At 38.7% G+C, this 27397-nt stretch overlaps 1 protein-coding gene across 1 annotated transcript in view; it reads right to left on the bottom strand.

Annotated features, from left to right (window-relative positions):
• The window catches only part of CNGB3 (cyclic nucleotide gated channel beta 3), a 187306-nt gene extending 160706 nt beyond the window's left edge, over positions 1-26600 (bottom strand). The window contains exons 1-3 of the mRNA XM_027560636.1: positions 26268-26600; positions 22413-22494; positions 6323-6449 (exon numbers count right to left, since the gene is read on the bottom strand). Of these exons, the coding sequence (XP_027416437.1) occupies positions 6323-6449; positions 22413-22494; positions 26268-26378 (320 nt within the window). The 5' untranslated portion in view covers positions 26379-26600. The remainder of the gene's footprint in view (positions 1-6322; positions 6450-22412; positions 22495-26267) is intronic.
• Between the last annotated feature and the right edge of the window lie 797 nt (positions 26601-27397).

The following is a 27397-nucleotide window of genomic DNA, read 5'->3' as shown; positions in this document are numbered from 1 at the left end:
ATCATTTAACCACTTAACCTATCAGGCATTCAACTTTGTCTCCTTTTCAGACATAGCTATTTGACATTTCCAGGCAAAACACATCTTCTTTTGCTTGCTATTCATTAGCGCCCATCAAAATACACTTTTTTATATTAAAAAATAAGACTGTGCTGAGATGGAATGCCAGAAACAAGCTGTTTTTCTTAGTAATGGACAAACAGCATCACTGGGACTTTCCAGGGGTGAACCCCATGTCTTTTAGAAGCTAAATGATTCATCTGACAAGATAATGAGTTCGTTGCTTTTTTCCTGGGAATATTTGCAAAGAACATTTTCCCCTTGGCTAAACAGTTTACAAAAATTCTGAAGTGATATAAAAAATAATAAATATAAAAAGAAATAAACTAGTTTACCAAAAATGGATTCAGAATGGAGTCAGAAAGGTAGACATGTAATACTTGGATATCTTGAAAAGAAATCTCCTCCTGGGCTGACATGTATCTGAGATAAGTATTATTACTATGGCTAGAAAATTAATTTTAGACTGTATTTAGAAACTTCTTGGGAGTTGGATGAAAAAAATCACAGGATCACAGTAGTGATTTTATTTTATGAATTCACATCTTTATAATAATAATATAAACTTTACTCACCTTTTTGTGTTTGTATAAAGAGCTAATAGACATAAATAATATGTCAGTTTCGCTTTGGCATATATTCATACTCCTCTATCCTCACAAAACTGTATTTGAGAAAAGAGAATATTTTTTAAACATGTGGTGTAACTTTGTAAATAGTTAACATTAGAGTTTCTCTTCTGTGGCATAATGAAGAAGGTCACTGTTGTGTGTGTCTAAGCATACTGAGGCTGTAAGTTAAGGAGTTGGGTGATGTCTTGCTCAGTTGAGGTTGCTATAACAAATACAATGGACTGGTAGCATATAAACAACCGAAATTCATTTCTCACAGTTCTGGAGGTTGGAAGTTTATCACTGTGCCAGCATAGTTGGGTCCTGGTGAGAGCTCTCTTCTGTTTTATAGGATTCTTGTATTCTCTCATGGTGGAAAGAGGACAAGATGGCTCTCAAGGGCCTCTTTATAAGGGCAAGAATTTCATTTATGATGGAGTCCACCTCCTAAAGACCCAATCTTCTAACCCTATCACAATGGGGGTTAGAGTTTAAGCACGTGAATTTTGAAGGAGCACAAACATTCAGTCCATTGCAGGTAAGAGGAGAGGGCTGTGAAATGGTGAGAAAAGACCATATTTTAGCATCAGAAAAACAAGGACTTGTATAGTGTCAACTGCTTTATGTGAGTAATGGAGCTGGTGTGATAATTAATAGTATGTGTCACCTACCCTGAGCCACAGGGTCCCGGGTATTTGTGCAAGCAAGCCAGGTCACGACAGTCAAGGCCAACTCTTTGCAATTCTATGGACCATGTCCTGCCAGGCTCCTCTGTCCATGAGATTCTCCAGGCAAGAATACTGGAGTGGATTGCCAAGTCCTCCTCCAGAGGATCGTCTCAGGGATCGAATCCGCACCTCTTATGTCTCCTGCATTGGGAGGTGGGTTCTGTACCACCAGGACCACCTAGAGACCCAGGAGAGCCAATGACATAGTTCAGGTCTAAATCTGAAAGTCTCAGGATTGATGGCATAATTCCAGTTTGAAAGCTGGCAAGCTCAAGACCCCAGGAGGCACAGAGTCTGAAGGCAAGAAGAGCTCCTGTCCCTGCCAGGAAGAGTCTCTCATTCACAGGAGGGTCAGCCGTTTTGTTCTACTCATGCAGGCCCTCAACTGATCTGATGAGGGCCACTTACATTAGAGAGGGCACTCTGCTTTACTTAGTCTACACATTCAAATGTTAAAGTCATTCAAAGCACCCTCACAGCCACAGCCAGAGTACACAGCTGTGTGTCCAATCAGCTGAGGGCCTGCATGAGCAGAACAAACAGGCGGACCCTCCTATGAGTGAGAGGGACTCCTTCTGGCAGGGACAAGAGCTCTTCCTGCATTCAGACTCTTTGTGCTTTCTGGGGTCTTGAGCTTGCTAGCGTTCAAACTGGAATTGTACCATCAATCCTGAGACTTTCAGATTTAGACCTGAACTATGTCATTGGCTCTCCTGGGTCTCTAGCTCACTGCCTGGCGATGTTGGGACTTCCCAGCCTCCATTATCATCGGAGACAATTCCTTATAATAAATCTCTTTATATACATAAAGTCTTGTTTATACACAGGACTGTAAAAGGTCTGTTTTCATTCTAATCCCAAAGAAGGGCAGTGCTAAAGAATGTTCAAACTACCACACTATTGCACTCATTTCACATGCTAGCAAAGTAATGTTCAAAATTCTCCGTGTCAGGCTTCAACAGTATGTGAACATGAACTTCCAGATATATAAGCTGAATTTAGAAAGGGCAGAGGAACCAGAGATCAAATTGCCAGTGTCCATTGGATCATAGACAAAGCAAGAGAATTCCAGAAAACATCTACTTCTGCTTCACTGACTATGCTAAAGCCTTTGACTGTGTGGATCACAACAAACTGGACAATTCTTAAAGAGACGGTAATATCAGACCACCTTAACTGCTTCCTGTGAAACCTGAATGCAGGTTAAGAAGCAACAGTTAGAATTAGACATGGAACAACAGACTGATTCCAAATTGGGAAAGGAATACGTCAAGGCTGTATATTGTCACCCTGCTTATTTAACTTATATGCAGAGTACATCATGCGAAGTGCTGGGCTGGATGAAGCACAAACTGGAATCAAGATTGCTGGGAGAAATAGCAATAACCTCAGATATGCAGATGACATCACCCTTATGGCAGAAAGCAAAGAGGAACTAAAGAGCTTTTTGATGAAGGTAAAAGAGGAGAGTGAAAAAGTTGGTTTAAAACTCAACATTCAGAAAATGAACATCATGACATCAGGGCCCGTCACTTCATGACAAATAGATGGGGAAACAGTGGCTGACTTTCTTTTCTTTGACTCCAAAATCACTGCAGATGGTGATTGCAGTCATGAGATTAAAAGACACTTGCTCCTTGGAAGAAAAGCTATGACAAAACTGGATGGCATATTAAAAAGCAGAGACATTATTTTGCCAACAAAGATCCGTCTAGTCAAAGTTACAGTTTTTCCAGTAGTCATGTATGGATGTGAGAGTTGGACTATAAACAAGGCTGAGCATTGAAGAACTGATGCTTTTGAACTGTGGTGTTGGAGAAGACTCTTGAGAGTCCCTTGGACTACAAGGAGATCCAACCAGTCAATCCTAAAGGAGATCAGTCCTAAACATACATTGGAAGGACTGATACTGAAGCTGAAGCTCCAATACTTTGGTCTCCTGATGCGAAGAACTGACTGACTGGAAAAGCCCCTGATGCTGGGAAAGATTGAAGGCAGGAGGAGAAGGGGATGACAGAGAACGAGATGGCTGGATGGCATCCCCAACTCAATGGACATGAGTTTGAGCAAGCTCCAGATGATGAAGGACAGGGAAGCCTGGCATGCTGCAGTCCATGGGGTCACAAAGAGATGGGCATGACTGAGTGACTGAACAACAACAATCTTGTTAAAAATATATTTATATCTATATCCTGTTGATTCTCTTGTTATCTACCTCTGGCACATCTTTTGCTAAGTGTGACAGAAACTAAAGGCATAATCAATAATATCACAGTGCACTTTACACACAAAGACAGAAAAAATCTACAACAAGCATTCTCCCCAATACTAATCAATCAGCTTGGACACATAATTCCTATTCAACCCACGGCTTAGGTCAGAGGATAAAATATATGCACTTACAATAAAAAACCTGACTTTAAGTTTTATTTATTAATACTCTAACTTTTTTAAGTTCAAAAAGTTAAGGTGAGAATGTCATTCACACAGCTTCTATATTTAGCACCTGCAATCAATCAAATCCTTAATGTTTTTCAAGGAGAAGGAGCTTTTTAAAACCTGGTTTTGCCCAGGTTTAAAGTTGCTGATTTTTAATAACTGAAGATATCAAAATCATTACTACTCATTGAGAGTGTTGTGAAATAATACTTTTAATAGAAATTTATTTTACCATTGATATTTTCTAGTTATGTACAAAACCTCTGCTCTCTAGGACTCAAGATGTGGTACCCTTGATGCCTGTGAAATCAAAAGAGGAAGGCTTTGGTAAGTCCTCCACGGGATTTAAAATTAGGATTTCTAGTCATATTAGTCAAAAGTGACGCTGGAATTTCCAGTCATCCTTTTAAGCTGCTCCTTCAATGTAACTGGCTGTCCCTCCATCCTGAGGAAAAGTGTGGTTGGCTATAAAGCCAGAGCTTTAAACTAACATGGGTCTACTCAGTCTGTCAGTAATTCTCAAGAGATTTTGCTGCTTATATTGCAAAGTGAAAGTGTTAGTCACTCAGGCGTGTCTGACTCCTTGTGACCCTGTGGAATGTAGCCCGCCAGGGTCCTCTGCCCATGGGATTCTTCAGGCGAGAAGACTGGAGTGGGTTGCCCTTCCCTTCTCCAGGGCATCTTCCTGACCCAGGGATTGAACCCAGGTCTTCGGCATTGCAGGTAAATTGTTTACTGTCTAAGTCACCTAGGAAGCCCATATTGCAAAATGAATAATCGAACGTTCCAGAGAATAATCAGTTCATGAGTCCAAGAGTCTGAAATGGGACTGGTGTGACTGGAGCAGAGACATAGGAAGAAGGGGAAGGAACTACGCTCTGGGGTAACAGACAAGGCCATGTCCAGGAGTTTCGTGTGTTTAAGATATGATCCATTTTCCGGGTAACTGAAATGTCTGCATTTTCATACTTCAGAAAAGTGAAAGTACTCTGTTAGGTGAAGAAGAATGTATCCTGAAAAATGTTAGTTATGGCTTCCACTCCAGTCCTTTGAAAAACTACCTATCATCCTGGTTGTTACAAAAAATAAAATATACTGAAATAAATGCTAGAAAGAGAGATCAGTTCAGAAAGTTAAGCTGTTGATTAGCAGCGAGTGTACTGGTGGGAGGCAGGGAGAGTTCCGCTCCGGGATCTGACTTTTCCACTGTCTGATCTTGGCGGAGCTGACCCTACAACTAGAGGCAAACTAATTAATCTTTTTGTGCCTTGGCAGCTTGTCTTTGCAGTAAAGACAACAGTGACTCACCAAAAGGACTGTAAACCGTCTATAAACGCCAACTGTTACAGATATAATATAAATACTTATCCCAGTTTTGAGAGTCCAATATTTACTTCAGAGTTTAAGTATCTTCTCTCTGCCTAAATAAAATGTCATGTTTACTTTTTGTCAAGCTGTTTTTTGTATGTGTGGTAGAGTAAGCTTGAATTTATTTTCTCATGCAGTCAAATCTATGCTTATTAAAAATGAACTTTTTCTGATGCCTGTTGTTCAACCCAATACCCTGGGCCCCAGATGATCTTTGTAACACCTCTTGGCAGCTCACAGTTTAATGCAGTAGAGCGGCTGGGAGAGGAGTGGGAATAGGGGGTGCAGGAGAAGCCAAGGTACTTTTAACTTTTTTATAAATGACAGGTCTTCTTGCCTCTTAAATAAGGATACGCTTATTTCAGAAAAGTGAAAGTACTCTATTAGGTGAAGAAGAATGTATCCCGAAAAACGTATCCCGAAAAAGCAATTCAAATTGGATCAGCAGACACATAAAAACATGCCAAGCGGTGGCCAAGTGAAGGAGCTTCAAATTGGGTTTTATTGTGGATTTGCTGATTCACATGGAAATTGCCATTTCCTTTGTGATATTTCCACTAATTTTGTGGGAAGTATTTATATAATTGTATTCCTTCAGTGGCATGAAGATTATCTCTTTCTATAATTATTCTTGGTTATCATATCACACTTTCTTTTGCAGATGAAAGGAAATAATAATCTTCTGGAACAATAAAATGTTTGCAGAATTGAAGTAGCTATTTCTTTGCAATTCAGAGAAGAATCATACATTCTCTTCAAGTCCTTTAAAAAAATTCAAGCCTCGTAACTATGTAGGCTATTGGCAAGATGATATTAATGACTCAGATATGTGACTACAATGTCTTTGTTGGTGTGCTTTGGACTATGGCCAACTGGCTGCGTAAAGATCCTGGTTCGCGGCCGTGGCGGGCTGCTAAGGAACAGTGAGCTGGACAGACAGAAACCACCCTGTAGCTCCGGCCCGGGTCCCCTGTGCCGTGTGACTGCTGTAGTTCTCTCGGCCTGTGCTCAGCTCAAGTGAGGAATGGGAAAGTGTGAAAGTCGCTCAGTCGTGTCCATGAGGACTAGCTGTCTGAAGTTCAGAGTGCAGAGTTAGGTGTTTTATTGAGCTCTTACCTGACCGGGTCTTCTTTCCCTGTCTCCATTTCCTTCTGCTCTGGTTTTGCTCCAGTTGATGCTGCTGGATTTTGAGGGTCAGGGTTTGTGGTCCTATCTTCATGTGTATTTTTCTCAGAGACTTTATCTGTGGAAAAGAAACAACATATAAATAGAAGAATATATGCCACTCTTAATACAGCTGTGTTGGACAGCAGATGATGCTTGTTTTTGTTTTTTCAGGATGGTCTTCTCCAGAACACCTCCTCTCAGATTCCTCTGAACAAAGTAGGATCTTATTCAGGAGATCTTAATAACATGCAGAACCTTCAGACTGATTAAAAAATACACTTAAATGTGGTGCATTATGCAACAAAAATTTCACATGGTATAATTTCTTTTTGATATTAGCAAAGCTGAGATTAATAAGGATTAATATTCAAAATAATTAACATTCAAAAGGCATTTTCAGTTCGCTAAAGTATTCATAATTTATGGCTGAAATTGATTCATCAAAAATTCAGAAAAATAAAATAGGCAAAAAGGATGTCATTGGTATTTAGAATTTTGCATTCTAATTTTGCTTATTGATAAAAATGGCTTTTGATTTGATCATTTTAGCTATGACCTCTTTTCTGAAGAAGCAATGCAAGCTAATATGTATTAGATTCATTTTTATTTATTCATTCAAACCTACAAATACAATTTCCAATTAATATAGTTTAAATTGTAATTTACCCAGGGAATAATCAATTCATGGGTAAATATTTGAATTTTAGAGAATATTTTAATGAAAGTAAATTGCTTAATATAAAAAGAAAATATAGAGGGGGCAAAGAAATACAATGAATACAATTTAATTCATTATTCACAGTTTCTAATTTATTTTTAATTGGATGTACTATGTTTAGGAAATTGAAATCAAAGCCCAAATAATGATTCTTACTTTATTATAGTACATTATAATTTTAAAAACTTAAGCCAACACAGTATTGAAAATTTGGGTTTGCAAAACTGATAAATCGGGAGATGATCGCTTACTTTACAAAAGTTTTCACCATACAAGTACTTTAATATCAAAATTGCTATGATCCATCTAAAGGTTTTCAATATACTAAGCTTTTCAGGAACATGTTTCAAGAATAAAGTCAAGTCATTACTTGAGCAATTAAAAAAAAAAAATTATCTGCTGACTCAGTAAAAAATCTGCCTGTGATGTGGCCAGATCAGGATTTGATTCCTGGGTGGGGAAGATCCCCTGGAGACAGGAATAGCAACCCACCCCAGTATTCTTGCCTGGAGAATTCCATGGACAGAGGATCCTAGTGAGTTATAGTCCATGGGATCGCAAAGAGTCAGACATGACTGAGTGACTAACACAATATACAACAAACTCCTGGATTTTCCAAGATGATTTTTTTTTTCATTTTGCATCTATTTACCTTTGTTTTGGAATTAAAGTAATTTTGGCTGGAAGATAGGAAACACACTTTCCATATGTCATTTTGTACTAAGAAACTTGAGATAGAAATAAAAGAGAAGAATTTTCCTTATGTATTTGGCTCAAGTCATATCTATTTCTTTTTATCCACCTCCCACAGTCATTTTCCAGATCTTTGACACTGTGCCATGTACTGCTGCCTAAGAAAGCGGATGGCCAACTCTTTTTCCTATGTCTACAAATATTGGGGGCAATCACTGTATGGTATTTTAAAGCAGAGTTCTTAACCTCTGGCTGTGGATGTCCAGTACATTCCTGGACTGGAACTCTTGACACTATATGTTTTGTATAAATTTTTTCCCATGGAGAGGAACTAGGGTTAACGTGAGCTCATCAAAGGAGTCTGGACCAAAAAAGGGCTATGAGTTATTTTGTGCACATATGAATTTCTAGAAACACCTGTCCCCCAAAGAATATTAGGATTGAAGTAGAGCATGAAAAATGAATAAAAGAATTCAGAAAAAGCCCTCCTGAATATAAAAGAGGCAGAATCTGTAAAACAGAATATTCCTTAGGAGACTTTTAGTGACTACTTCTTAGAGAGGCACATGGGTATAAGTTATATTATCCTCTTCTTCCTCTTCCATTGCTAATTCAATCCACAGCATATGTATCTTTGCTGTGTTACTTTTCTGCTAGTACCAATTATATGACCAATCGTTTTGCAGCAGTTATTTTCTTCCATTCTAATAAAGAATTTATCTTTATTCCACAACATTTGGATTAAACTAAGTAAGCAGATCTTCACATCTTACCAGGTCTCCTCTAGATATTACCAAGCCTTTCTAAAAGGATGCTCCATTATGACAAATCTGGGCTATTTAGAAATTAATTATAGCCTAATTTGCTTTGTGGATAAGCATTTCAATTATAAAATAAATCCTCAATCATAGCTTATTGATGAAGATGAGAAACCAGTTATTTTCCATTCTTGGATTCAAAGCAGAACAACTAAAAAAAAATACCTCTGAGAACTGAAAACAAAAGGCTCTCCATCAACCATAGTCAGTGTGGGTGTCTTTTCATCCATGCAGCATGTTATTTTGTTTGTGGGAACAGATGGTCACATTGTTTGCATCATCTTCGTCATGAAAGAGAAATCCAAAATACATGGCAAACCTCACATTGGCATCTGGGTAGAATTCTGTGAGCTGGGCATTGTACTTGTTCCCAGTTTTGCACATGGACAGCAGGATTCCCTCTTTTGTAGCTGCACAAATGAACGGAATGAGCCTTCCTGCCAACTGTGCTCTTTGCACACTGTCGAGCAATTGCCAGATCTCATCAGGATACTTGGTCAAATTTGGCCCTGGAATGTGTACCCATGGCAGATATCAGAGTGTTCTGATATGGCTGCTTTTACTGAATGCGCAAGGGTGAGTACTGAGTGCTCTCCAAAAACCTGGCTGATTCTGTCTCCAGCCTGGGCCTCAGTAATGCACCTCCAGACTGCCTGACCCCCTGGTAGCAGGGCTTGGTGACGACCTGCGTGGGTGTGAAACACCTGCTTTCCTCTTCAAGACAGGAAACGATTGATGAAAAGTCATCAACCTTCTATATTTTATCAGTGGCACTAAAAAACTGCTGCAAAAGGAGGGATTCAAATAAAGAAACTAATTTGGGAATAAAGTTCTTAATTAGGCATTGGTTCAAGTGGCTCTTTTTTGGATGAATGTAAAAAGAAGACCTGAAAATGCTTTCATTGGTTGGAATATTTGATGCAGGTGATCTTATTACTTAGTTAAATTTCTAACTCTTAAAACAGCAAATACATTATGGGTTCTGTTTCAAAAACAAATCTTTTTATTCAGTTCAGTTCAGTCCTTCAGTCATGTCCAACGCTTTGCAACCCCATGGACTGCAGCACACCAGGCTTACCTGTCCATCACCAACTCTGGGAGCTTGCTCAAACTCCATTGAGTCTATGATGCCATCCAACCATCTCATTCTCTGTCGTCCCCTACTCCTCTTGCCTTCAATCTCCCCAGCATCAGGATCTTTTGCAATGAGTCAGTTCTTCCCATCAGGTGGCCAAAGTATTGGAATTCCAGCTTCAACATCAGTCCTTTCAATGTATATTCAGGACTGATTTCCTTTAGGATGGACTGGTTGGATATCCTTGCAGTCCAAGGGACTCTCAGGAATCTTCTCCAACACCACAGTTCAAAAGCATCAATTCTTCAGCACTCAGCTTTCTTTATAGACCAACTCTCATATCCATACCTGACTACTGGAAAAACCATAGCTCTGAGTAGATGGACCTTTGTAGGCAAAGTAATATCTCTGCTTTTTAATATTCTGTCTAGGTTGATCATAGGTTTTCTTCCAAGGAGCAAGCATCTTTTAATTTAATGGCTGCAGTCACCATCTGCAGTGATTTTGGAGTCCAAGAATATAAAGTCAGTCACTGTTTCCCCATCTATTTGCCATGAAGTGATGGGACCAGATGCAATGATCTTTGTTTTTTGAATGTTGAGTTTTAAGCCAATTTTTTCACTCTCCTCTTTCACCTTCATCAAGAAGCTCTTCAATTCCTCTTCACTTTCTGCCATAAGGGTGGTGTCATCTGCATATCTGGGGTTATTGATATTTCTCCCAGCAATCTTGATTCCAGCTTTTGCTTCATCCAGCCTGACATTTTGCATGATGTACTCTGCGTATAAGTTAAATAAGTAGGGTTACAATGTACAGCCTTGACATACTCCTTTCCAAATTTGGAACCAGTCTGTTGTTTCATGTCTGGTTCTACTGTTGCTTCTTGATCTGCATACAGATTCCTCAGGAGGCAGGTCATATGGTCTGGTATTCCCATCTCTTTAAGAATTTTCCAGAGTTTGTGGTGATCCACACAGTCAAAGGCTTTGGTGTAATTCATAAAACAGAAGTAGATGCCTTTCTGGAATTCTCTTGCTTTTTTGATTATCCAACAGATGCTGGCAATTTGATCTCTGGCTCCTCTGCCTTTTCTAAATCCAGCTTGAACGTCTGGAAGTTCTCGTTTCACGTACTGTTGAAGCCTGGCTTGGAGAATTTTGAGCATTACTTTGCTAGAATGTGAGATGAGTGCAATTGTGCAGTAGTTTGAACATTCTTTGGCATTGCCCTTCTTTGGGACTGGAATGAAAACTGACCTTTTCCAGTCCTGTGGCCACTGCTGAGTTTTCCAAATTTGCTGGCATATTGAGTGCAGCACTTTCATAACATCTCTTTTAGGATTTGAAATAGCTCAGCTGGAATTCCATCACCTCCATTAGCTTTGTTCATAGTGATGCTTCCTAAGGCCCACTTGACTTCGCATTCCAGGGTGTCTGGCTCTAGGTGAGTGTTCACATCTTCATGGTTTTCTGGGTCATGAAGATATTTTTTGTACAGTTCTTCTGTGTATTGTTGCCACCTCTTCTTAATATCTTCTGCTTCTGCTCTTATTAGATGCCAACAATACCTGAGTGCTAGTTGCTGGATGAATTAATAAAGACTAAATCTGAGTACTCTGATTAGATGCATAAATGATACTGTTATTTTCCTCTTAATGAATGAACATTTGGCATTAAAAAGTGAATAACACAGTTTACGAAGCATATGATTAATGGGCACCCAAGGTTATATTTATGGCTCAGCTTGTGATTAATTTTATAGTTGCTAGACTATAGGTATCCTTAGAATAATTTTAATTAGAACATAACACTTTGATCACACTTGAAATTTTATTACATCTTTGCAGATTGTGAAATGACACGGAGGACGCTGGCAAACATTATAGCAATGCATGTACAATGGAGTCTGATGGAGCACCCTGAAATGCCACTGAATAGAAAAATGGAGTACTTTACATTAAGTGCTCATGCAATTTTTAAAAATCTAAGGAAGAAGGAATCAGAGTAGGTGAGAGTTCTGGAAACCTTCCTATTAGAGGAATGGTTGAGGAACTTAAGTTCTTTAGCTAAGTTACTGAAGACTAACTAGTGACCTAGCCACTATTTCCAATTCTTTGAAGGGCCATTAAATAGACAAGAAAATAAAATTATTTCACACAGTCCAGAAGGCACAGGAAGAATCCATCCATGGAATTTATAAAACACACAAACAAACCTCAAACATTCTTAAACTTGTCTAACAGTGAAACGCACATTTTTGTGAGGCAGTGACGGCCCCATTGCTGGAGGTGTGCAGGCAGAAGCCTTTGCCAAGAGTGTCAGATGAGGTCCTTGAATCTGGTCAGAGGTTAGCGTTCCTCCAGGCAGCCGTAACACGCTAAGAAGTCCTGAAGGGGTTTTTACATTTAGGCAGATTTTGCTTTAACATGCATCTCCATAAGTAAAAAAATGAATAATAGCAAACAAAAAAGAATACAGATCCACATAAGGTAGCTTTGGTACTGTGTCAGAATCAGCTCTGGTACTTTCTCAACGTCATGCTTGATTTCCAGGACATTTTGTAGGGAATAATTCATCTAGAAAATACATTTTATGTATAGGTATTAAGGCAAGTGGTGATTTACTGGTGCTAGGTACCGAATAGAGAGCTCTAATCCTTACATCACTAATTCTCTGGGTGACTCTAGATAAGTCGCTTTTCTATAACAGTTTCCTCATCCATAAAATGAGAAATACTTTTGTCATGGGGATTTCTGTGAGGATTAGATAAAGACTGCATTTGAGAAAAATGCAATATAAATACAAAGTGTTCCACCAGCCAGACTACGATAAATTAAAATTATCTTTTAAAAAAGTATCTATATTAACTCCTTCATGTCTGCACAGCATTAATGTGTGTGGGGTATACAGGAACTTTTGTTTACTTGAAAGGATTCCAGGGATTTGGAAAGCAGAATGTGATTTCCTATATTTTTTTTAGTAGAAAGAAGCCTAAAAACAGAGTTTGGTGTAACTGAATTATGCAAATATATTTAAATCATTCAAGCTACAAAAAATGGCATTTTGTCCAAAAAATAATAAATGAGCAAAAATACCCATCCAATTCACATTGGTTACAGTCTCAAGCTTTTAGTTAAAAAAAAGATGGAAACGGAGGTATTTGATCCTAGTCTGCTCTTCCGTTTGATATTTAAAACAGAGTATGGTTTCTCTGCCTAACTTATTCTTTTAGCCGACACAGCCCCCCACTTCCGCTACGTCACAAGCAGGAACAGTGCCTGAGGGCGCCCAGAGCGGGGCAAGCAAGAGAAGGCGGCCGTCCGCAGCTGCCTGGAGAGCGCCACGCTGTAACGGAGGCTGCGCACTGGGAACAAAGGCTGTTATCTGAGTCAGGCAGACCACTCTCTCTGGACTATGGACCAGGAAGTGAATAGATGGCGGGAGAGCAGTCCAGAGGAGATACGCAGACAGGAACATAGCCATCTTGAGAACTGAAGCCACGTTGACCGTGAAACAAGAGTCAGAGAAGGCAATTAGCCCCTAGGACAGCTTCTGTCCCCAGACTGCTTTTTCAGTTCCAGTTATCCGCACGTTTTCCTACAGCGAGCCGTTGTCACCCAAGGTGCCCTGATCACTCCTCTGTCCCTTGCCAACCCAGCATGGTTTGGACTTTTCTTCCTCATTTCAAACCATAAAAGACACGGTATAGATATATATATTTTTTTCTAGACTAAATTTTCAGAAATTTCACATGCCAAGTTTATTCATTTCTCATTTCTTTTGTCCATCACTACATTAGGTATCATTTTTGAAAGAATATTCCTTAGTGAGCTCTATAATTCTAGTTATATACTATATAAGACTGTTTCTTTTCAGATGAAGCAGAGAAATATGCTTGGAGCAATTTTGGTAAAAATTTAATTCATTTTTGTCATTGTTGTTGTGGTTTCTATATTCCCATCTTACCTTTAGCTGGTGAATAGGACTGACAGTCACAGAGAATGGACTATAATGCTAAAATTAACCATAGTAGTTCCTCTTCTGGATGCCAGTCAAGCTGTTTGCTCTTACATGGGGAATTTACTGATACTTATAAATTAGATTTCAGTAGATAGTCTGTCTATTTTCCTATCCCACATAAGGCAAGTTAAATTGTACAAGTTAATTGTTACTGCCAAGGACTAAAGAGTGGTGTTAGTTGCTCAGTGGTGTCTGACTCTTTGCAACCCCATGGACCAGAGGCGGCAGGCTCCTTTGTCCATGGAGTTCTCCAGGCAAGAATATTGGAGAGGATAGCCATTCTATTCTCCAGCTGATCTTCTGGATCCAGGGATCGAACCCAGGGCTCCTGCATTGCAGGTAGATTCTTTTCTGTCTGAGCCACCCAGGAAGCCCAAAGAAGGGTCTCTTGTTTAAATAAGCTAGGATTGCCCCTCTTTTTTTGGTCTATATTTTAAAAAGTCAACACGTTTTATTTTTTTAGAATAGTTTTGCTCTAGAGCTGTTATCTCTCTGGATCTCTGTTCAAACTGTTAAGAAGCAGCTGAGATGCAGGCCACGTCAGTTTGGAGAGATGGAGGGAGCTGGCAAGGCCTGGGATGCTCTGCAGACCTACACTATACTGGACCTGGAGTGCTGGGATCTTGGTTGTGGAGAGCTGTTTGGCCCAGAAGATTCAGGGGGATCCCACAGCTGTAATCTGTTTGCAACACAGTCTGGGCTGAAAGGCACGAGTGGAGAGGAAGGGAAGGGTAAGAGGAGAACTAAACGCATCTTGTTGAGGGTGTCAGCGTCCACAGGTTTGAACAACATGGAGAACCTACAGGTGGTGGGTTAGAGGCCACGGGATGGTGGTATGGGTTAAATTTGACAAGAATTCAGTTTTTCCTTCTGGGATTTAAAAAAGGAAATCTGTGAACATTTAAAAAGTCAATGTTTAAAAACTGGGACACTTCAAGCTAAGATTTGTCTTTGCAGTCTCTCTAGACTGGAGATGGAAATGTCTGGAAGCATGTGACCCATATCCCCACGTGGAAGCGGCTGGTAGGATCCGCGTGGCCTCGGGGCTCTTTGGATCGGGCATGAGCAATCCTCACTTGCACGCCCTGACTTCTGTCACCACTGGAATTTACAAACCTCAATGCTCAATACTTCACCTATATTACTTAAATTTATACCCACAACCTAGTCATGACAGTATTATCCTTATTTTATATATAAGCAAGCTCTGAGTCAGAGATGTTTAATATCTTGACTGCTACTGCTAAGTCGCTTCAGCCGTGTCTGACTCTGTGCGACCCCATAGATGGCAGCCCGCCAGGCTCCGCCATCCCTGGGATTCTCCAGGCAAGAACACTGGAGTGGGTTGCCATTTCCTTCTCCAATGCATGAAAGTGAAAAGTGAATGTGAAGTCGCTCAGTCATGTCCGACTCTTCACGACCCCATGGACTGTAGCCTACCAGGCTCCTCCGTGCATGGGATTTTCCAGGCAAGAGTTCTGGAGTGGGGTGCCATTGCCTTCTCCAATATCTTGACTAAGATCACAGAAAAACTAGTAAGTAGTAGAATTATAATTTGAATTCAGGAGTGTCAAACTCTAAAATCAATGCCCTTTCTAGTATAAAACACTGCCTTTAGTATTAATTGCATGATTGTCTGGACAGAAAAAAATGTTTTTAATTGTGACTTTTAAAAGTATGGAGTGTTTTGAAGCCATATACGTCAGTTTTCTATTGCTATAGCAAATTACCACAAATGTAGTGGCTTTAAACAACAGAAATTTTGTAAGTCAGAAGTTTTAAGACAGACTGTGTTCTTTCTGGAGGTTTTAGGAGAGAATCTGCTTCCTCATCTTTCCCAGCTTGTAGAGGCTGCCTGTATACCTTGGCTCAGGGTCCCTTCCCCCGTTTTCAGAATACATCAATGCAACCTCTACTTCCCTTATCCCATCCCCTTCTTCAGCCTTTGGCCCTCTTGCTTTCTGCTTGTAAAGACCCTCTGGCTACACTGTGGTCCCCTTGATAACCCAGACTAATATTACCATTCTCAAGATCCTTAACGTAATTACATCAGCATTTTTTTTCCATGTAAGGTAAGAAATTCATAGGTTTTGGGGGTTGGGGTGTGGACATGTTTGAGGCGGGCATTATTCAACCTACCACATTGTACTGGCGATGGGCACCTAACTTTGATACACTTCCACACAACAGAGTCACTTTACAGCATCATGAATCACTAGGTAAGTATTTACATATTCCCTCCTGGTACCAAAACATTTATTTAAAGAACCATTCAATGTAACATAAATGAAGTGTAATCCTAAGAAAGATGATTGTAATCAAAAGAGGACTTTAGTAAGTTATCTTTATTTGAATCCAAAATATATTGCATTCTTCATTTCCATGCAGATATAAATTAAACCATGCTCAGCAGAAGATAAGAGTTCTATAATCAGAAATCAACATCTGCAGATATTATGACATTGCACCTGCATGTTTTGAAGTGAAGAACACAAAAATACCAACCATGTGTAAGATGCTATCTTTAAGCAGTAATAATTTTGCTTTTACTTTTTCAAAACAAAGTATCTGTTATTCCTATTAAAATTTTTGAAGACATGCTTAGTTTGCAAATTTAAATGATGCTGTTTTTCTCCTTCCTACTCAAATAGCTCCTCTGTTAAATGAAGCTTCCACAAAGAGTTTTTATTACCAATCATGAAAATTAAGCTTACAAATACACTTTGAATAAAATATAATAAGAATAAACTTATAATCCTGAAGATGTGATCCTTGGTTTCATGCCATTAAGCTTATATTTTTATGTGAGAACCACAGATTTGAGACCATTACTATTATAAAATAACTCATACTATTAAAATCTCATCAAAAAACAAAGTACTTAGAAATGAACCTGACCTAGGAGGTGAAAAACTTATATGCTGAAAACTATAAAACAATGATAAAGGAAACAGAATGATTTAAAGAAATGGAAAGATATCTCATACTGTTTGATTTGAAGAATTAGCATTATTAAAATGGCCATGCTACCCAAAGCAATCTATAAATTTAATGTGATTCCTATTAAATTACCCGTGATTTTTTCACATAATTAGAATGAATAATCCTAAAATTTATATGGAATCATATAAATATAAGAGATGCAGAATTGCCAAAGCAATCACGAGGGAAAAAACAAAGCAAGAGGCATAACTCTCCCAGGTTTTAGACAATATTACAAAACTACAGCAATCAAAATAGCATGATCTTGGCAGAAAAACAGTCATGCAGATCAACAGAACAGAAGAGAGCCCAGAAATAAACCCACATACCTGTGGTCAATTAATCCTTCCACAAAGGAGGCAAGAATATACAATGAAAAAAGACAGTCTCTTTGGCAAGCGGTGCTGGGAAAGTTGGACAGCTGTGTGTAAATCAATGAAGTACATCATACTCAAAACCAAACTCAAAGTGGCTTAAAGACTCAAACATACACCGTGACAATATAAAACTCCTAGAAGAGGACCTAGGCAAAACATTCTCTGACATAAATCATGCCAGTGTTTTCTTAGGTCAGGCTCCCAAGGAAAGCAAAAAGAAACAAATGAGAACAAACCAAATTTATAAACTTTTCCACAGCAAAGGAAACCATAAAAAAAGTGAAAAGATAGTCTACAGACCGGGAGAAAATACTTGCAAATGATGTGACTGACAAGAACTTGATTTCCAAAATATACAAATAACTCATAGAACTCAATAAGAAAAAACTAGCAACCCAATTAAAAAAAAATAGATGGAAGGCCTAAATAAACATATCTTCAAAGAAGACATACAGATAGCCAGTGAAAGTGAAAGTCGCTCAGTCATGTCCAACTCTTTGCGACCCCATGGACTATATAGTCCATGCAATTCTGCAGGCCAGAATACTGGAGTGGGGAGCCTTTCCCTTCTCCAGGTCCAAACAGAAACAGACTTACAGACATGGAAAATACACTCAAGTTTACGAAAGGGGTAAGGGGGTGGAGGAGGGATAAATCAGGAGTTTGGGATTAGTAGATACAAGGTGCAATACATAAGGTAGATAACAAACAAGGTCCTACAGTATAGAATAGGGAACTATCTTCAATATCCGGTGATAAACCATAATGGAAAAGAACATGAAAAAGAATGTGTGTGTGTATATATGTGTATATATATATATATATATATATATATACACACACAATCTATGTATAACTGAATCACTTTTCTGCAAACCAGAAAGTAAAGCAACATTGTATATCAAGTATACTTCAATAAAAACCTAAAAAAGGTGATAATAAAACAGAATTATAGTTGAATCATCTTGAATCAATTGAATCATCTTGACAGTTTTGTGGGTTTTTTCTTCCTTTGGCTTATGTAGACTTGGTTTCTACTGTAGGGTGTTTCTCTTCCTCAGTACCTCCCTTTGTTAACCACAGTTCATTGTATGCAGTGAAAATGCTTATATGATCTACAGAAAAACCTTCTATTCCTTTTGAAAAAAATTGAAGATTAAATAATGTTCTTAAATCGTTGCTAAGAAGATGTCAAGAGCTGGAGCGGGTGTGGAGAAAGGGGAGCCCTCCTACATTGTTGGTGGGGATGTAAGTTGATGTAGCCACTGTGGAAAACAGAAGGGAGGTTACTCAGAAAGCTAAAAATAGAATTAACAAATGATTCAGCAGTCCCTCTCCTGGGCGTATATCCAGACATAACTATAATTCAAAAAGATACACACACCTCCATGTTCATAGCAGCATTATTCACAATAGCCAAGACATGGAAAAATCCTAAATGTCTACTGACAGATGAATGTGTAAAGAAGATGTGATACATATATGCAATGAAATACTATGCAGCCATAAAAATGAAAGATGCCATTTGAAGTGATATGGATGCAACTCTGGGAGTTGGTGATGGACAGGGGCGCCTGGCGTGCTGCAGTCCATGGGGTTGCAAAGAGTCGGACAGGACTGAGTGACTGAACTGAACTGAACTGGATGCAACTACAGATTATCATACTAAGTGAGATAAGTGAGAAGGAGAAAGACAAACCCCATGTGGTATCGCTTATATGTAGAATCTAAATCACAGCACAAATAAACCTATCTATGAAACAGAAACCGAAACAGGGACACGGAGAATAGGCTGGTGCTTGCCAAGAGGGAGAGAGAGGGAGAGGGCTGGTGAGAGCCTTGGATCAGCAGATGCAGACTAGTCCATGTGGAATGGACAAGCAGTAAGGTCCAGCCGTAGGGTGGCTTTGTAGAAAAGATGTGCACAGACTTCCCTGGTGGTTCAGTGGCTAAGACTCCGTGCTCCCAAGGCAGGGGGCCTCGGTTTGATCTCTGGTCAGGGAAGTAGATCCCACATGCCACAGATAGACCAGGTGCAGTCAAATTAAAAAAAGAGAAAAAGGTCCAGCTGTATAGCGCAGGGAACGATATTCAGTATCCTATAATAAGCCATAATGGAAAATAATATGGAAAAGAATGTATGTATATGTGTAACTGAGTCACTGCTGTACAGCAGTAATTAATAGAACATTAAAGCAACTATACTTTGGTAAAAAAGAAAGGGACCACAGGAATCCGAGACTACAAGTATATATAGCTATTTCAAGCAGTCTTTACTCTAAAGGAGGACGTGGGAATGAGGCAATAGTCAAAGAGGAATTAGGATCCAGAGAGGTGTCTTTTGGTTGAAGTTTTGTTTTCATTAAGGTGTTAGGGAAATTAAATAAATAGTCTTGTTTAGGCTTCAGAGACAAAGCAGAGGGGGTCTCTGACCTTGCTTCTAACCTGCCTGGACACTGCCCAGACTGAGAGTGACTGTTTGCTGGGAGTGGAAGAGCTGCAGCACCGTAGATAAGATGGGGGTGGAGCCTTGAGATTGTTGAGACCTGGAGGGGGCCAGGGCAACCAGGTCCCAGCCTTAGCAACAGTCCAAGTTTTACACGCTAAAACTAACATGAAACCAGAGCTGCAAACTGGTCGCCGATGGATGCTGAAATCGGTGTGCGTCCTGGGATTATAAGCGGGAACCCCAAACTGCAGTCTTTGAAGTCCCACCCAGGGTGCGGCCTCGCTGCCCGGGACCCTTTCCCAGCTGGGACTCCAGACGCTGTGACTCGGGACTCAGTCTGGATGTTGGTCAAAACCCAGTTTGGTGGTGTATCTTCTGCTCTTTCTGTTTCTCTTTCTGTTTAATGTTAGTTTATTGAAAGTAAGCTAGATAATTCTCTAACAAATGTTTGTATTATTTATTTGTAGACGAGTGGCTTATTTTGTTAACATCTCTGAACCTGAGATGAAAGTGAAAACTTTCAGCAAAACAAAAAATGGGAGGGAAAAAAATGTCAAGAACACATTTTTTGTTTTTTAAATTATATCATCTTGGTATAGGAGTCTTACTTTCTGAGGAAATTTTATATATGTGAACTTTTATCAGAAATAGAGTCTTATGCTTATTAAATATTTCCCTTTCAGTGACACATCATAGTAAATATTTTAAATCAAATAATCTAATTGAAGAGCCTAGCTTTAGTAATGAGTTCAGATCAGATCAGATCAGATCAGTCGCTCAGTCGTGTCCGACTCTTTGCAACCCCATGAATCGCAGCACGCCAGGCTTCCCTGTCCATCACCAACTCCCGGAGTTCACTCAGACTCACGTCCATTGAGTCAGTGATGCCATCCAGCCATCTCATCCTCTGTCGTCCCCTTCTCCTCTTGCCCCCAATCCCTCCCAGCATCAGAGTCTTTTCCAACGAGTCAACTCTTCGCTTGAGGTGGCCAAAGTACTGGAGTTTCAGCTTTAGCATCATTCCTTGTGATATTAAACTACATTTATGTTGAAAAACATTGCAGAACATTCACTTTTTTTTTTATTTCTTCTTAGGTAAATAAATGGTAAACGCTGACTCTTTGATAAACACTGGTTTTTTTTTTTTTGTTATCTTGGAGGAGATGAAAATGCAAAAGAATGATAGTGGACAAAATAGCTGATTTCTATAGAGAAAAGTAAGTATTCTCTTCATTCTAATAAGGACAATAAAAATCTAGAACTATACTTCAAAATAGATAAACAAAATCAATAAAACTAGAGAGATAATAAAAATAGAAATATGACTTAACTATAAAAATAGATTTTTATTTCCACAATGTTATCTTTCAAACTGGGAACATATTATTTTCCTCCAGTCATTCAAGATTATTCTACAGTTTTCTGTTACATTTTTATTTTCTTCACATAGACACTTTGTCTTTCTCTTAAGTGAGAGCAGTCAGATATAATGGCAGTGGGACCATTTCTTCAGCTTTTGAGTGTGTTGATATTACTTTGGAGTAATTTGTTTACTTACAACCTTTCTTGTGATTGTTCATTTACAATCTTGTTTGTAATTTTCATATTCTTCTTATTTTTCCTCTTTATAGACAGGAATTTTGGCTAGTGAAAAGTCAATTGTGCCTCAGCCCCAAGATTTATTCTAGTAAAACTAGAGAATCATTAAAAATTATCCTAGATAGACCTTTGTCCAATATATGAAAAGCTAAGACATTTACTCTAGTTTTGTGACAATAATTACGTTATTGTTTAACAATAGCATATTCTGTTCTAGTGATTCCTCTACCATTTTTCTGTTTCCCTGGTGGTCGTGTTCCTACTCAGGAGAAATAGGAGAGAAGGGCTGGAAAGAGGGACTGGGAGTAGATTTGATTAGATCCTGCGAAGTCAGGTGAAGTAATTTAGATTTTGTCGTGCAGGCAATATTGAGGCACTCAAGGTTCTTTAGAAGAGACTAGCAGAGATGGGAGATCAAAATAGTGATTAATTTTGAAAAAGTAATCTGCTAATACTGTTGAGAGCTGGACAAAAAGGAGAAAGATTGGGTAAAATAGAGCTCTAATCAGAAGAGATCACTTAGGGCCTGGGAGTCATGCAGGCATGAGTTACTAATAAGGATAGTATTGGTGTTGGGATCGGAAAGGAATGAAGTGGGTTTGAGAGCCCTTATGAAAGAAGATTTGGTGGCTAATTTTCTTTATAGGGCAGCCTAGACAGAGGAATAAAACATCAATTAAGTTTTGAGCCCAGGAGACTGAAAAAGAAAAAAAAGATAGAACCAGGAATAGAAATAAATCAGGAGAGGGAGCTTATTTGAAGGAGAAGATAAGGAATTCAATTTTAGTCATGTTTTCTTTGAGATGGCAGTAGAACATTCAGGTATATTTGTCCAGTGGTTACTTGGAAAATATTGAACAGGGTCTTAAAAAAGAAATTGGTCTGATATGAATTTAGAATCATCAATGTAGAAATGAATGTGGCAGCCTTAGGAGGAGACAAGATTTCTAGAGGAGAGAGTTGGCAGAGGAACACAGAACCTTTACACACGCACAAGCCACATCTATTTTATTGTTTTCATAACATTTATCTGAAAAAGTATTTGCTATATTAATATAAACTTAACCCAAATTATTTATCACTGTTTCTCTAACTCACAGGCCAGTGCCTGGCATGTGATAGGTGAAAAAGAAGACATCTACTGAATAAATGACTGAATGAAGAAATAATTTTTGTAAATATTCATATTTTCACATTGTCTCAAGCATCACCCTAGGTAATATCTAGTCAAGGAATAGTGTGCTTCATCAGACAATACATTTCAGAGAAATATACTTTTTACTTTTTTTCCTACAAATTTGGGTCTTACCTTGGATTTTGGTCTGTGACTCTTCAGCTGAGACTGGTGGCATCTTGGTTTTGAGACATTTCTTTTCATTTTTGTTTTCTCCCTTTGAGAAAAAAAAATAGAGACTGTACGTGTGATTTTGAACTGTGATGATGGAGAAGATTCTTGAGAGTCCCTTGGATTGCAGGAAGATCCAACCGGTCCATCCTAAAGGAAATCAGTCCTGAATATTCATTGGAAGGACTGATGCTGAATCTGAAACTCTAATACTTTGGCACCTGATGCAAAGAACTGACTCATTGGAAAAGACCCTGGTGGTGGGAAAGATTGAAGGTGGGAGAAGGAGATGACAGAAGATGAGATGGTTGGATGGCATCACTGACTCGATGAACATGAGTTTGAGTAAACTCCGGGAGCTGATGGACAGGGAGGCCTGGTGTGTTGCAGTCAGTGGGGTCGCAAAGAGTTGGACACGACTGAGCGACTGAACTAAACTGAATATGTGATTTTACATAAAAATGAAGTTGAATGTAATTATGAGTTTTTCATTTCATTATCAAGCCTATCATCAAAACTGATCATTTGTTTATGATATACTAAAAGTGATAGTTCTTGCACTTAGATGGATATTCCTGACTCTACTATTGGATAATCAGCTTCAACATCAACAGTTTGTTGGCCACAGTCTGTTTTTTCTGGTGTGGTTGCTGCTTCTCCGTGACACATGCTTCTCACAATTCTGGTTCTCACTTCCCGTAACCTGAACATTGGTTCTGAGCTAAGTCTTTGGTGATAGAAGGTAAAGTGATGGAGAGAAGAAAGCACTTTGGTGTCTTTACTCACAGCTCTCTTCTTTATTCCCTCCACGATTTCATTTGCCTCTGCCTCCTCATTTATCTGAACACTTAAGCTTTCCTTGAAATGTAAGTATATCTCGCTGGATGTGGCCAGTGTATACCTGAAGATTTTCCTATGGGGACAGAGTGAATCAAGAGATAAGGTTAAAGCACAGAAAAACTGGCTCCCAAGCTGCTCTCAGTCTTGCAGGGGGAATAAACACACACAAATGTAACTGACAAGAAATGTTATAGATGATGAGAAAATATTTGTGGACCCTAGAGGTGGGGCTAAAGGTGGAGCGGTCAGTTCTACTGGAGTGGAAGGGAAAGGATGGACACTGTTAGAGAGAAAGTGACTCTTGAATTTACAAATCAAGATGAGATTTTTGTTTTCCAGATGGACAAAGCATGGAAAATACTCCAGACAGAGGATGCATGTTTAGCAAAAGCCTAAGGTGTGTATAGGTGAAGGGAGACCACGGAAGTGCTCAGAAAGGGAAACATGTGAGGCTATGAGGCCAATGAAGAAGGAAGGGGTCTTGAGAGTCTTATAAGCCTTGATATGAATCTTGACATTACTTTTAGACACTGTATATCAGACACATTTTAAACTGAAAAGCAAATGAATTAGATGATTTAATTTCAGCCTTGTAACAACATACGTGTTAGGCAAGGCAGCTATTACCATTCTTATATTATTGAATAAGGAATTGATTAACTGCCTAGAAAATGGATCTCTGGATAGATTATGAAATAGTGACAAAGCCTTCTGACTTCAATCAAGTACTTTTACGTCATATTATTCATTAACATTTTCATCATAGTTTTGTGTGTACATAAATATAAATTTATGTGAATAATGCCTTACTCTGGAGTATGAGAGAGAGTTTGGACAAATGTGAATTTGCAATTTTTGATTTAATGACTATTTACAAATCTGAATTACCTATGATATTTTGGTTTGAGAATTAACTGTTTAAATGACACTTAAAATACAATGCAAATTGATTTATTCATTCCTAGATATTTCCTTATAGGACTGAAATAATCTATTTGTATTTCAGAAATGTGTTGTTTAAATGTCATTTTAAAAGGTTATATTCTGTAGAGGAAAATAGGGGTTTAACTTTGTGTCAATTTTAACATTTAGCACTGTTGAAACTGGATAAAAAACTATTTTCCTTTTACTGACATATTATTGGAAAAAGTAGACTCAAATAATTCCCTAATATGACTTTTAAGATATGTGATGCTAGCAGACTTCCTGATGAGCATCCATAAATTGTGGCCGTCAGAATGGCACAGAATGTGTAAGAGCGTTTCTCCCGGGGTCTACTCTGACTAGCTCTCCAGTATTAATGTTTCTGAAGGAAAGACAGCTCCTGAATTTGTGTTTACTTTGCCTTGTCTCTAGCATCTCTTTTTTTCCCCCTGTAGGTTAAGCATTTCGAAAAGTTGATTCAACTACTATTTCTCCTGTTCTGTAGAAACATAACCTAATTATTTAGTTCTCAGGCACTAAAATCAGCCAGAACAGGGTTCCAATTCAGAGTCTGCAATTTGTCAGTGATGTGTAAATAGCAAATTATAACAGGGCCCGTGGGTATTGTGAGTATTCAATACAATAGTGCTTGAAAAGGGACAACACTTTGTTTGGCACATAGTAATTCCTGTTAGCTATTATGTTCTCCGAGAGAATAATGTATTAGCTATTTTTTATGTGCTCTGTGGGAAAATAATCATGATAGTTGGCAAGTTGGCAAGCATCGCTGTGATGACTTTCCCAGAGAGAAACACAACAAGGCTAGCGGAAGGGAAGTACCCAGCTCAACATTTGTGACCGTCTATAAGTTTTTAAACATATAAATAACTCGTAAAGTGTGAGATTATTTATTTTGACACAAGAATTAGAAAGAAGTCAAGGACACTCTCGTAAAGCCATGCTAAGCACATTCTCTCCAATTCTCTCCACTGCAAAAACGGTCAGTGTTAATCAGAAAAGGAAGGCAAATTTTCCAGGGCTAACATTAGGTAATCTTGATATTTTATGTACTCTAGGCTCATTTAAACCTGAATCATTAGACCATGCTATGCCAGTCCCTGAGGTACCTTCTTGTTTGTACTTGACATCTTTCATCCAGTTCCCTTAGATGAGAAAATAATTCTTGCTTTAAAAATCTTATGTTGTGATTTTAGGTAAATCTAGTGAGTAATTCATGAAAATTGTTCTTTAGAGAGCTGTAAGTGAATGTTGATCATATGATTATCATTTGGACTTAAATCTGTCATAAGGATACAAATGGTTAATAATGGTAATAAGAATTGCCCTACTATATGCTTTCTCTATACTGTCTCTAGTTTGTATACCAAGGCTACAAAGCAGGTATTATCTTTATTTTAAAGGTGAACAGACTTAGAACTTAAGAAAATATTTTTTCCAGAGCATGGTTTCTCCACTTTGGTAATATTAAAGTGTTAACCTGGATAATTCTATGTTGTAAAGGGCTCTCCCGCACATTCTAGGATTTATAGCAGCATCTCTGGCCTTTCCCCTTTAGATACCAATAACTTCCTACCCTTCAACTGTGACAACAAAAAATATCTTCAAATACTGATAGTTGTCCTCAGTGCAAACTACTCCTCATTGAGAACTTCTGGTCTAGAGAAACCACCATTAAAATATAGTTTACTAAGACCAGGATGTTTGACCTTCTCTGTTGGAAATAGATCATATACCATGCTTAATATTTGAGAAACAGTTTCATTTTGGATGATGGCAGAAGTGAAAATCAACAAAGCGAAGTCTTACTTGGTTTTTCCAAATTGTAATAGAGTCTTCTACGCATTAGTCCATTTTAAAGCCAATATATGCAGTATATAAAATGATGAGGATAAACCCCAAAGACGAACAGTCCATGACTTAGTCGGTAGCAGGTAAAACTTCAGAGAAATCACATATCCCAGTGTTTATGAAAATCCCTCTCCCAGCCAAGAAGTGAAGCGAATCAGGAGTGATTTAGGGACATGGGGCACATACCTGTCCTGTGGCTTGCCGCGACTCACTGCTTGGATCAGGATCTTGGACATTCTCATTGCTTCCTTCACTAGGCTTCACCTTGTTGAATTTTACTGTCAGTGATTTAAACATCTCTGAGGTGGTTCTGAAAACTTCTGTTTTATGACTCTGTATCTCAAGGTAGAGAAATGTGCTTCGATTTTCTTTTCATTAGCAGACAAGCCAATTAGTTGTTTAATCAGGATTTTGTCCTAGTTAATTCCTAGAGGCAACTCTCTAGCTAGTCAGGGCTTTGGCTTAAAAGCAGCAAATTACTTCTGCTTGGGTGATTTAAATTCTGTTTATGCACTTCAGAGAGTCAAAATACCCTTGTGAATAATTTAGAAGTGAGAATTAAAACTTCATTGTTGATTTAAATTGTTTAAATGGTTATTTAAATGTGGGCACATTGCCCATTGGTTTATTTTTCTTTCTTTCTCTGTAATTACCCACCTACCTATCTCCATCTATTGAATTTAGGGTTAAAATAATACATGCAAATGATTAAAGACTCTTGAGAGTCCCTTGGACAGCAAGGAGATCAAACCAGTCAATCCTAAAGGAAATAAACCCTGAATATTTATTGGAAGGACTGATGCTGAAGCTCCAATACTTTGGCCGCCTGATGTGAAGAGCTGACTCACTGGAAAACACCCTAATGCTGGGAAACATAGAAGGCAGGAGGAGAAGGGGATGACAGAGGACGAGACGGTTGGATGGCATCACCGACACAGTGGAGATGAATTTGAGCAAGCTCTGGGTGATGCTGAAGGACAGAGAAGCCTGGTGTGCCACAGTCCATGGGGTCGCAGAGTCGGACACGACTGAGCGACTGAACAAAAACGAAGTGCTTATGATATAAAGCAACTCCCCCAAAGTCCTCGTTTCTAGTTCTGAACTGTGAGGTAACTACTTTTTCTCTTTTTTTCTTCCTGTGATTATTTTCTTTAATTGGCATTTTATTATTTGATTAGATTAATGATATTTTTTTAGAAAATATAATGGAAAGTGAGACAGTATTCCCCATTCCCAGTAGCCTAAACGTCCATCTCCGATGCACGAGGATGGTTACATTAGAATAAAGCAGAGAGACTATTAGCTTGCTAGGGCTG

Source organism: Bos indicus x Bos taurus, chromosome 14 (assembly GCF_003369695.1).
Source record: "Bos indicus x Bos taurus breed Angus x Brahman F1 hybrid chromosome 14, Bos_hybrid_MaternalHap_v2.0, whole genome shotgun sequence".
Lineage (NCBI taxonomy): Eukaryota > Metazoa > Chordata > Mammalia > Artiodactyla > Bovidae > Bos > Bos indicus x Bos taurus.
Note: the sequence above shows the minus strand (reverse complement) of the source record. Positions and strands in the feature narration are given on the sequence as shown.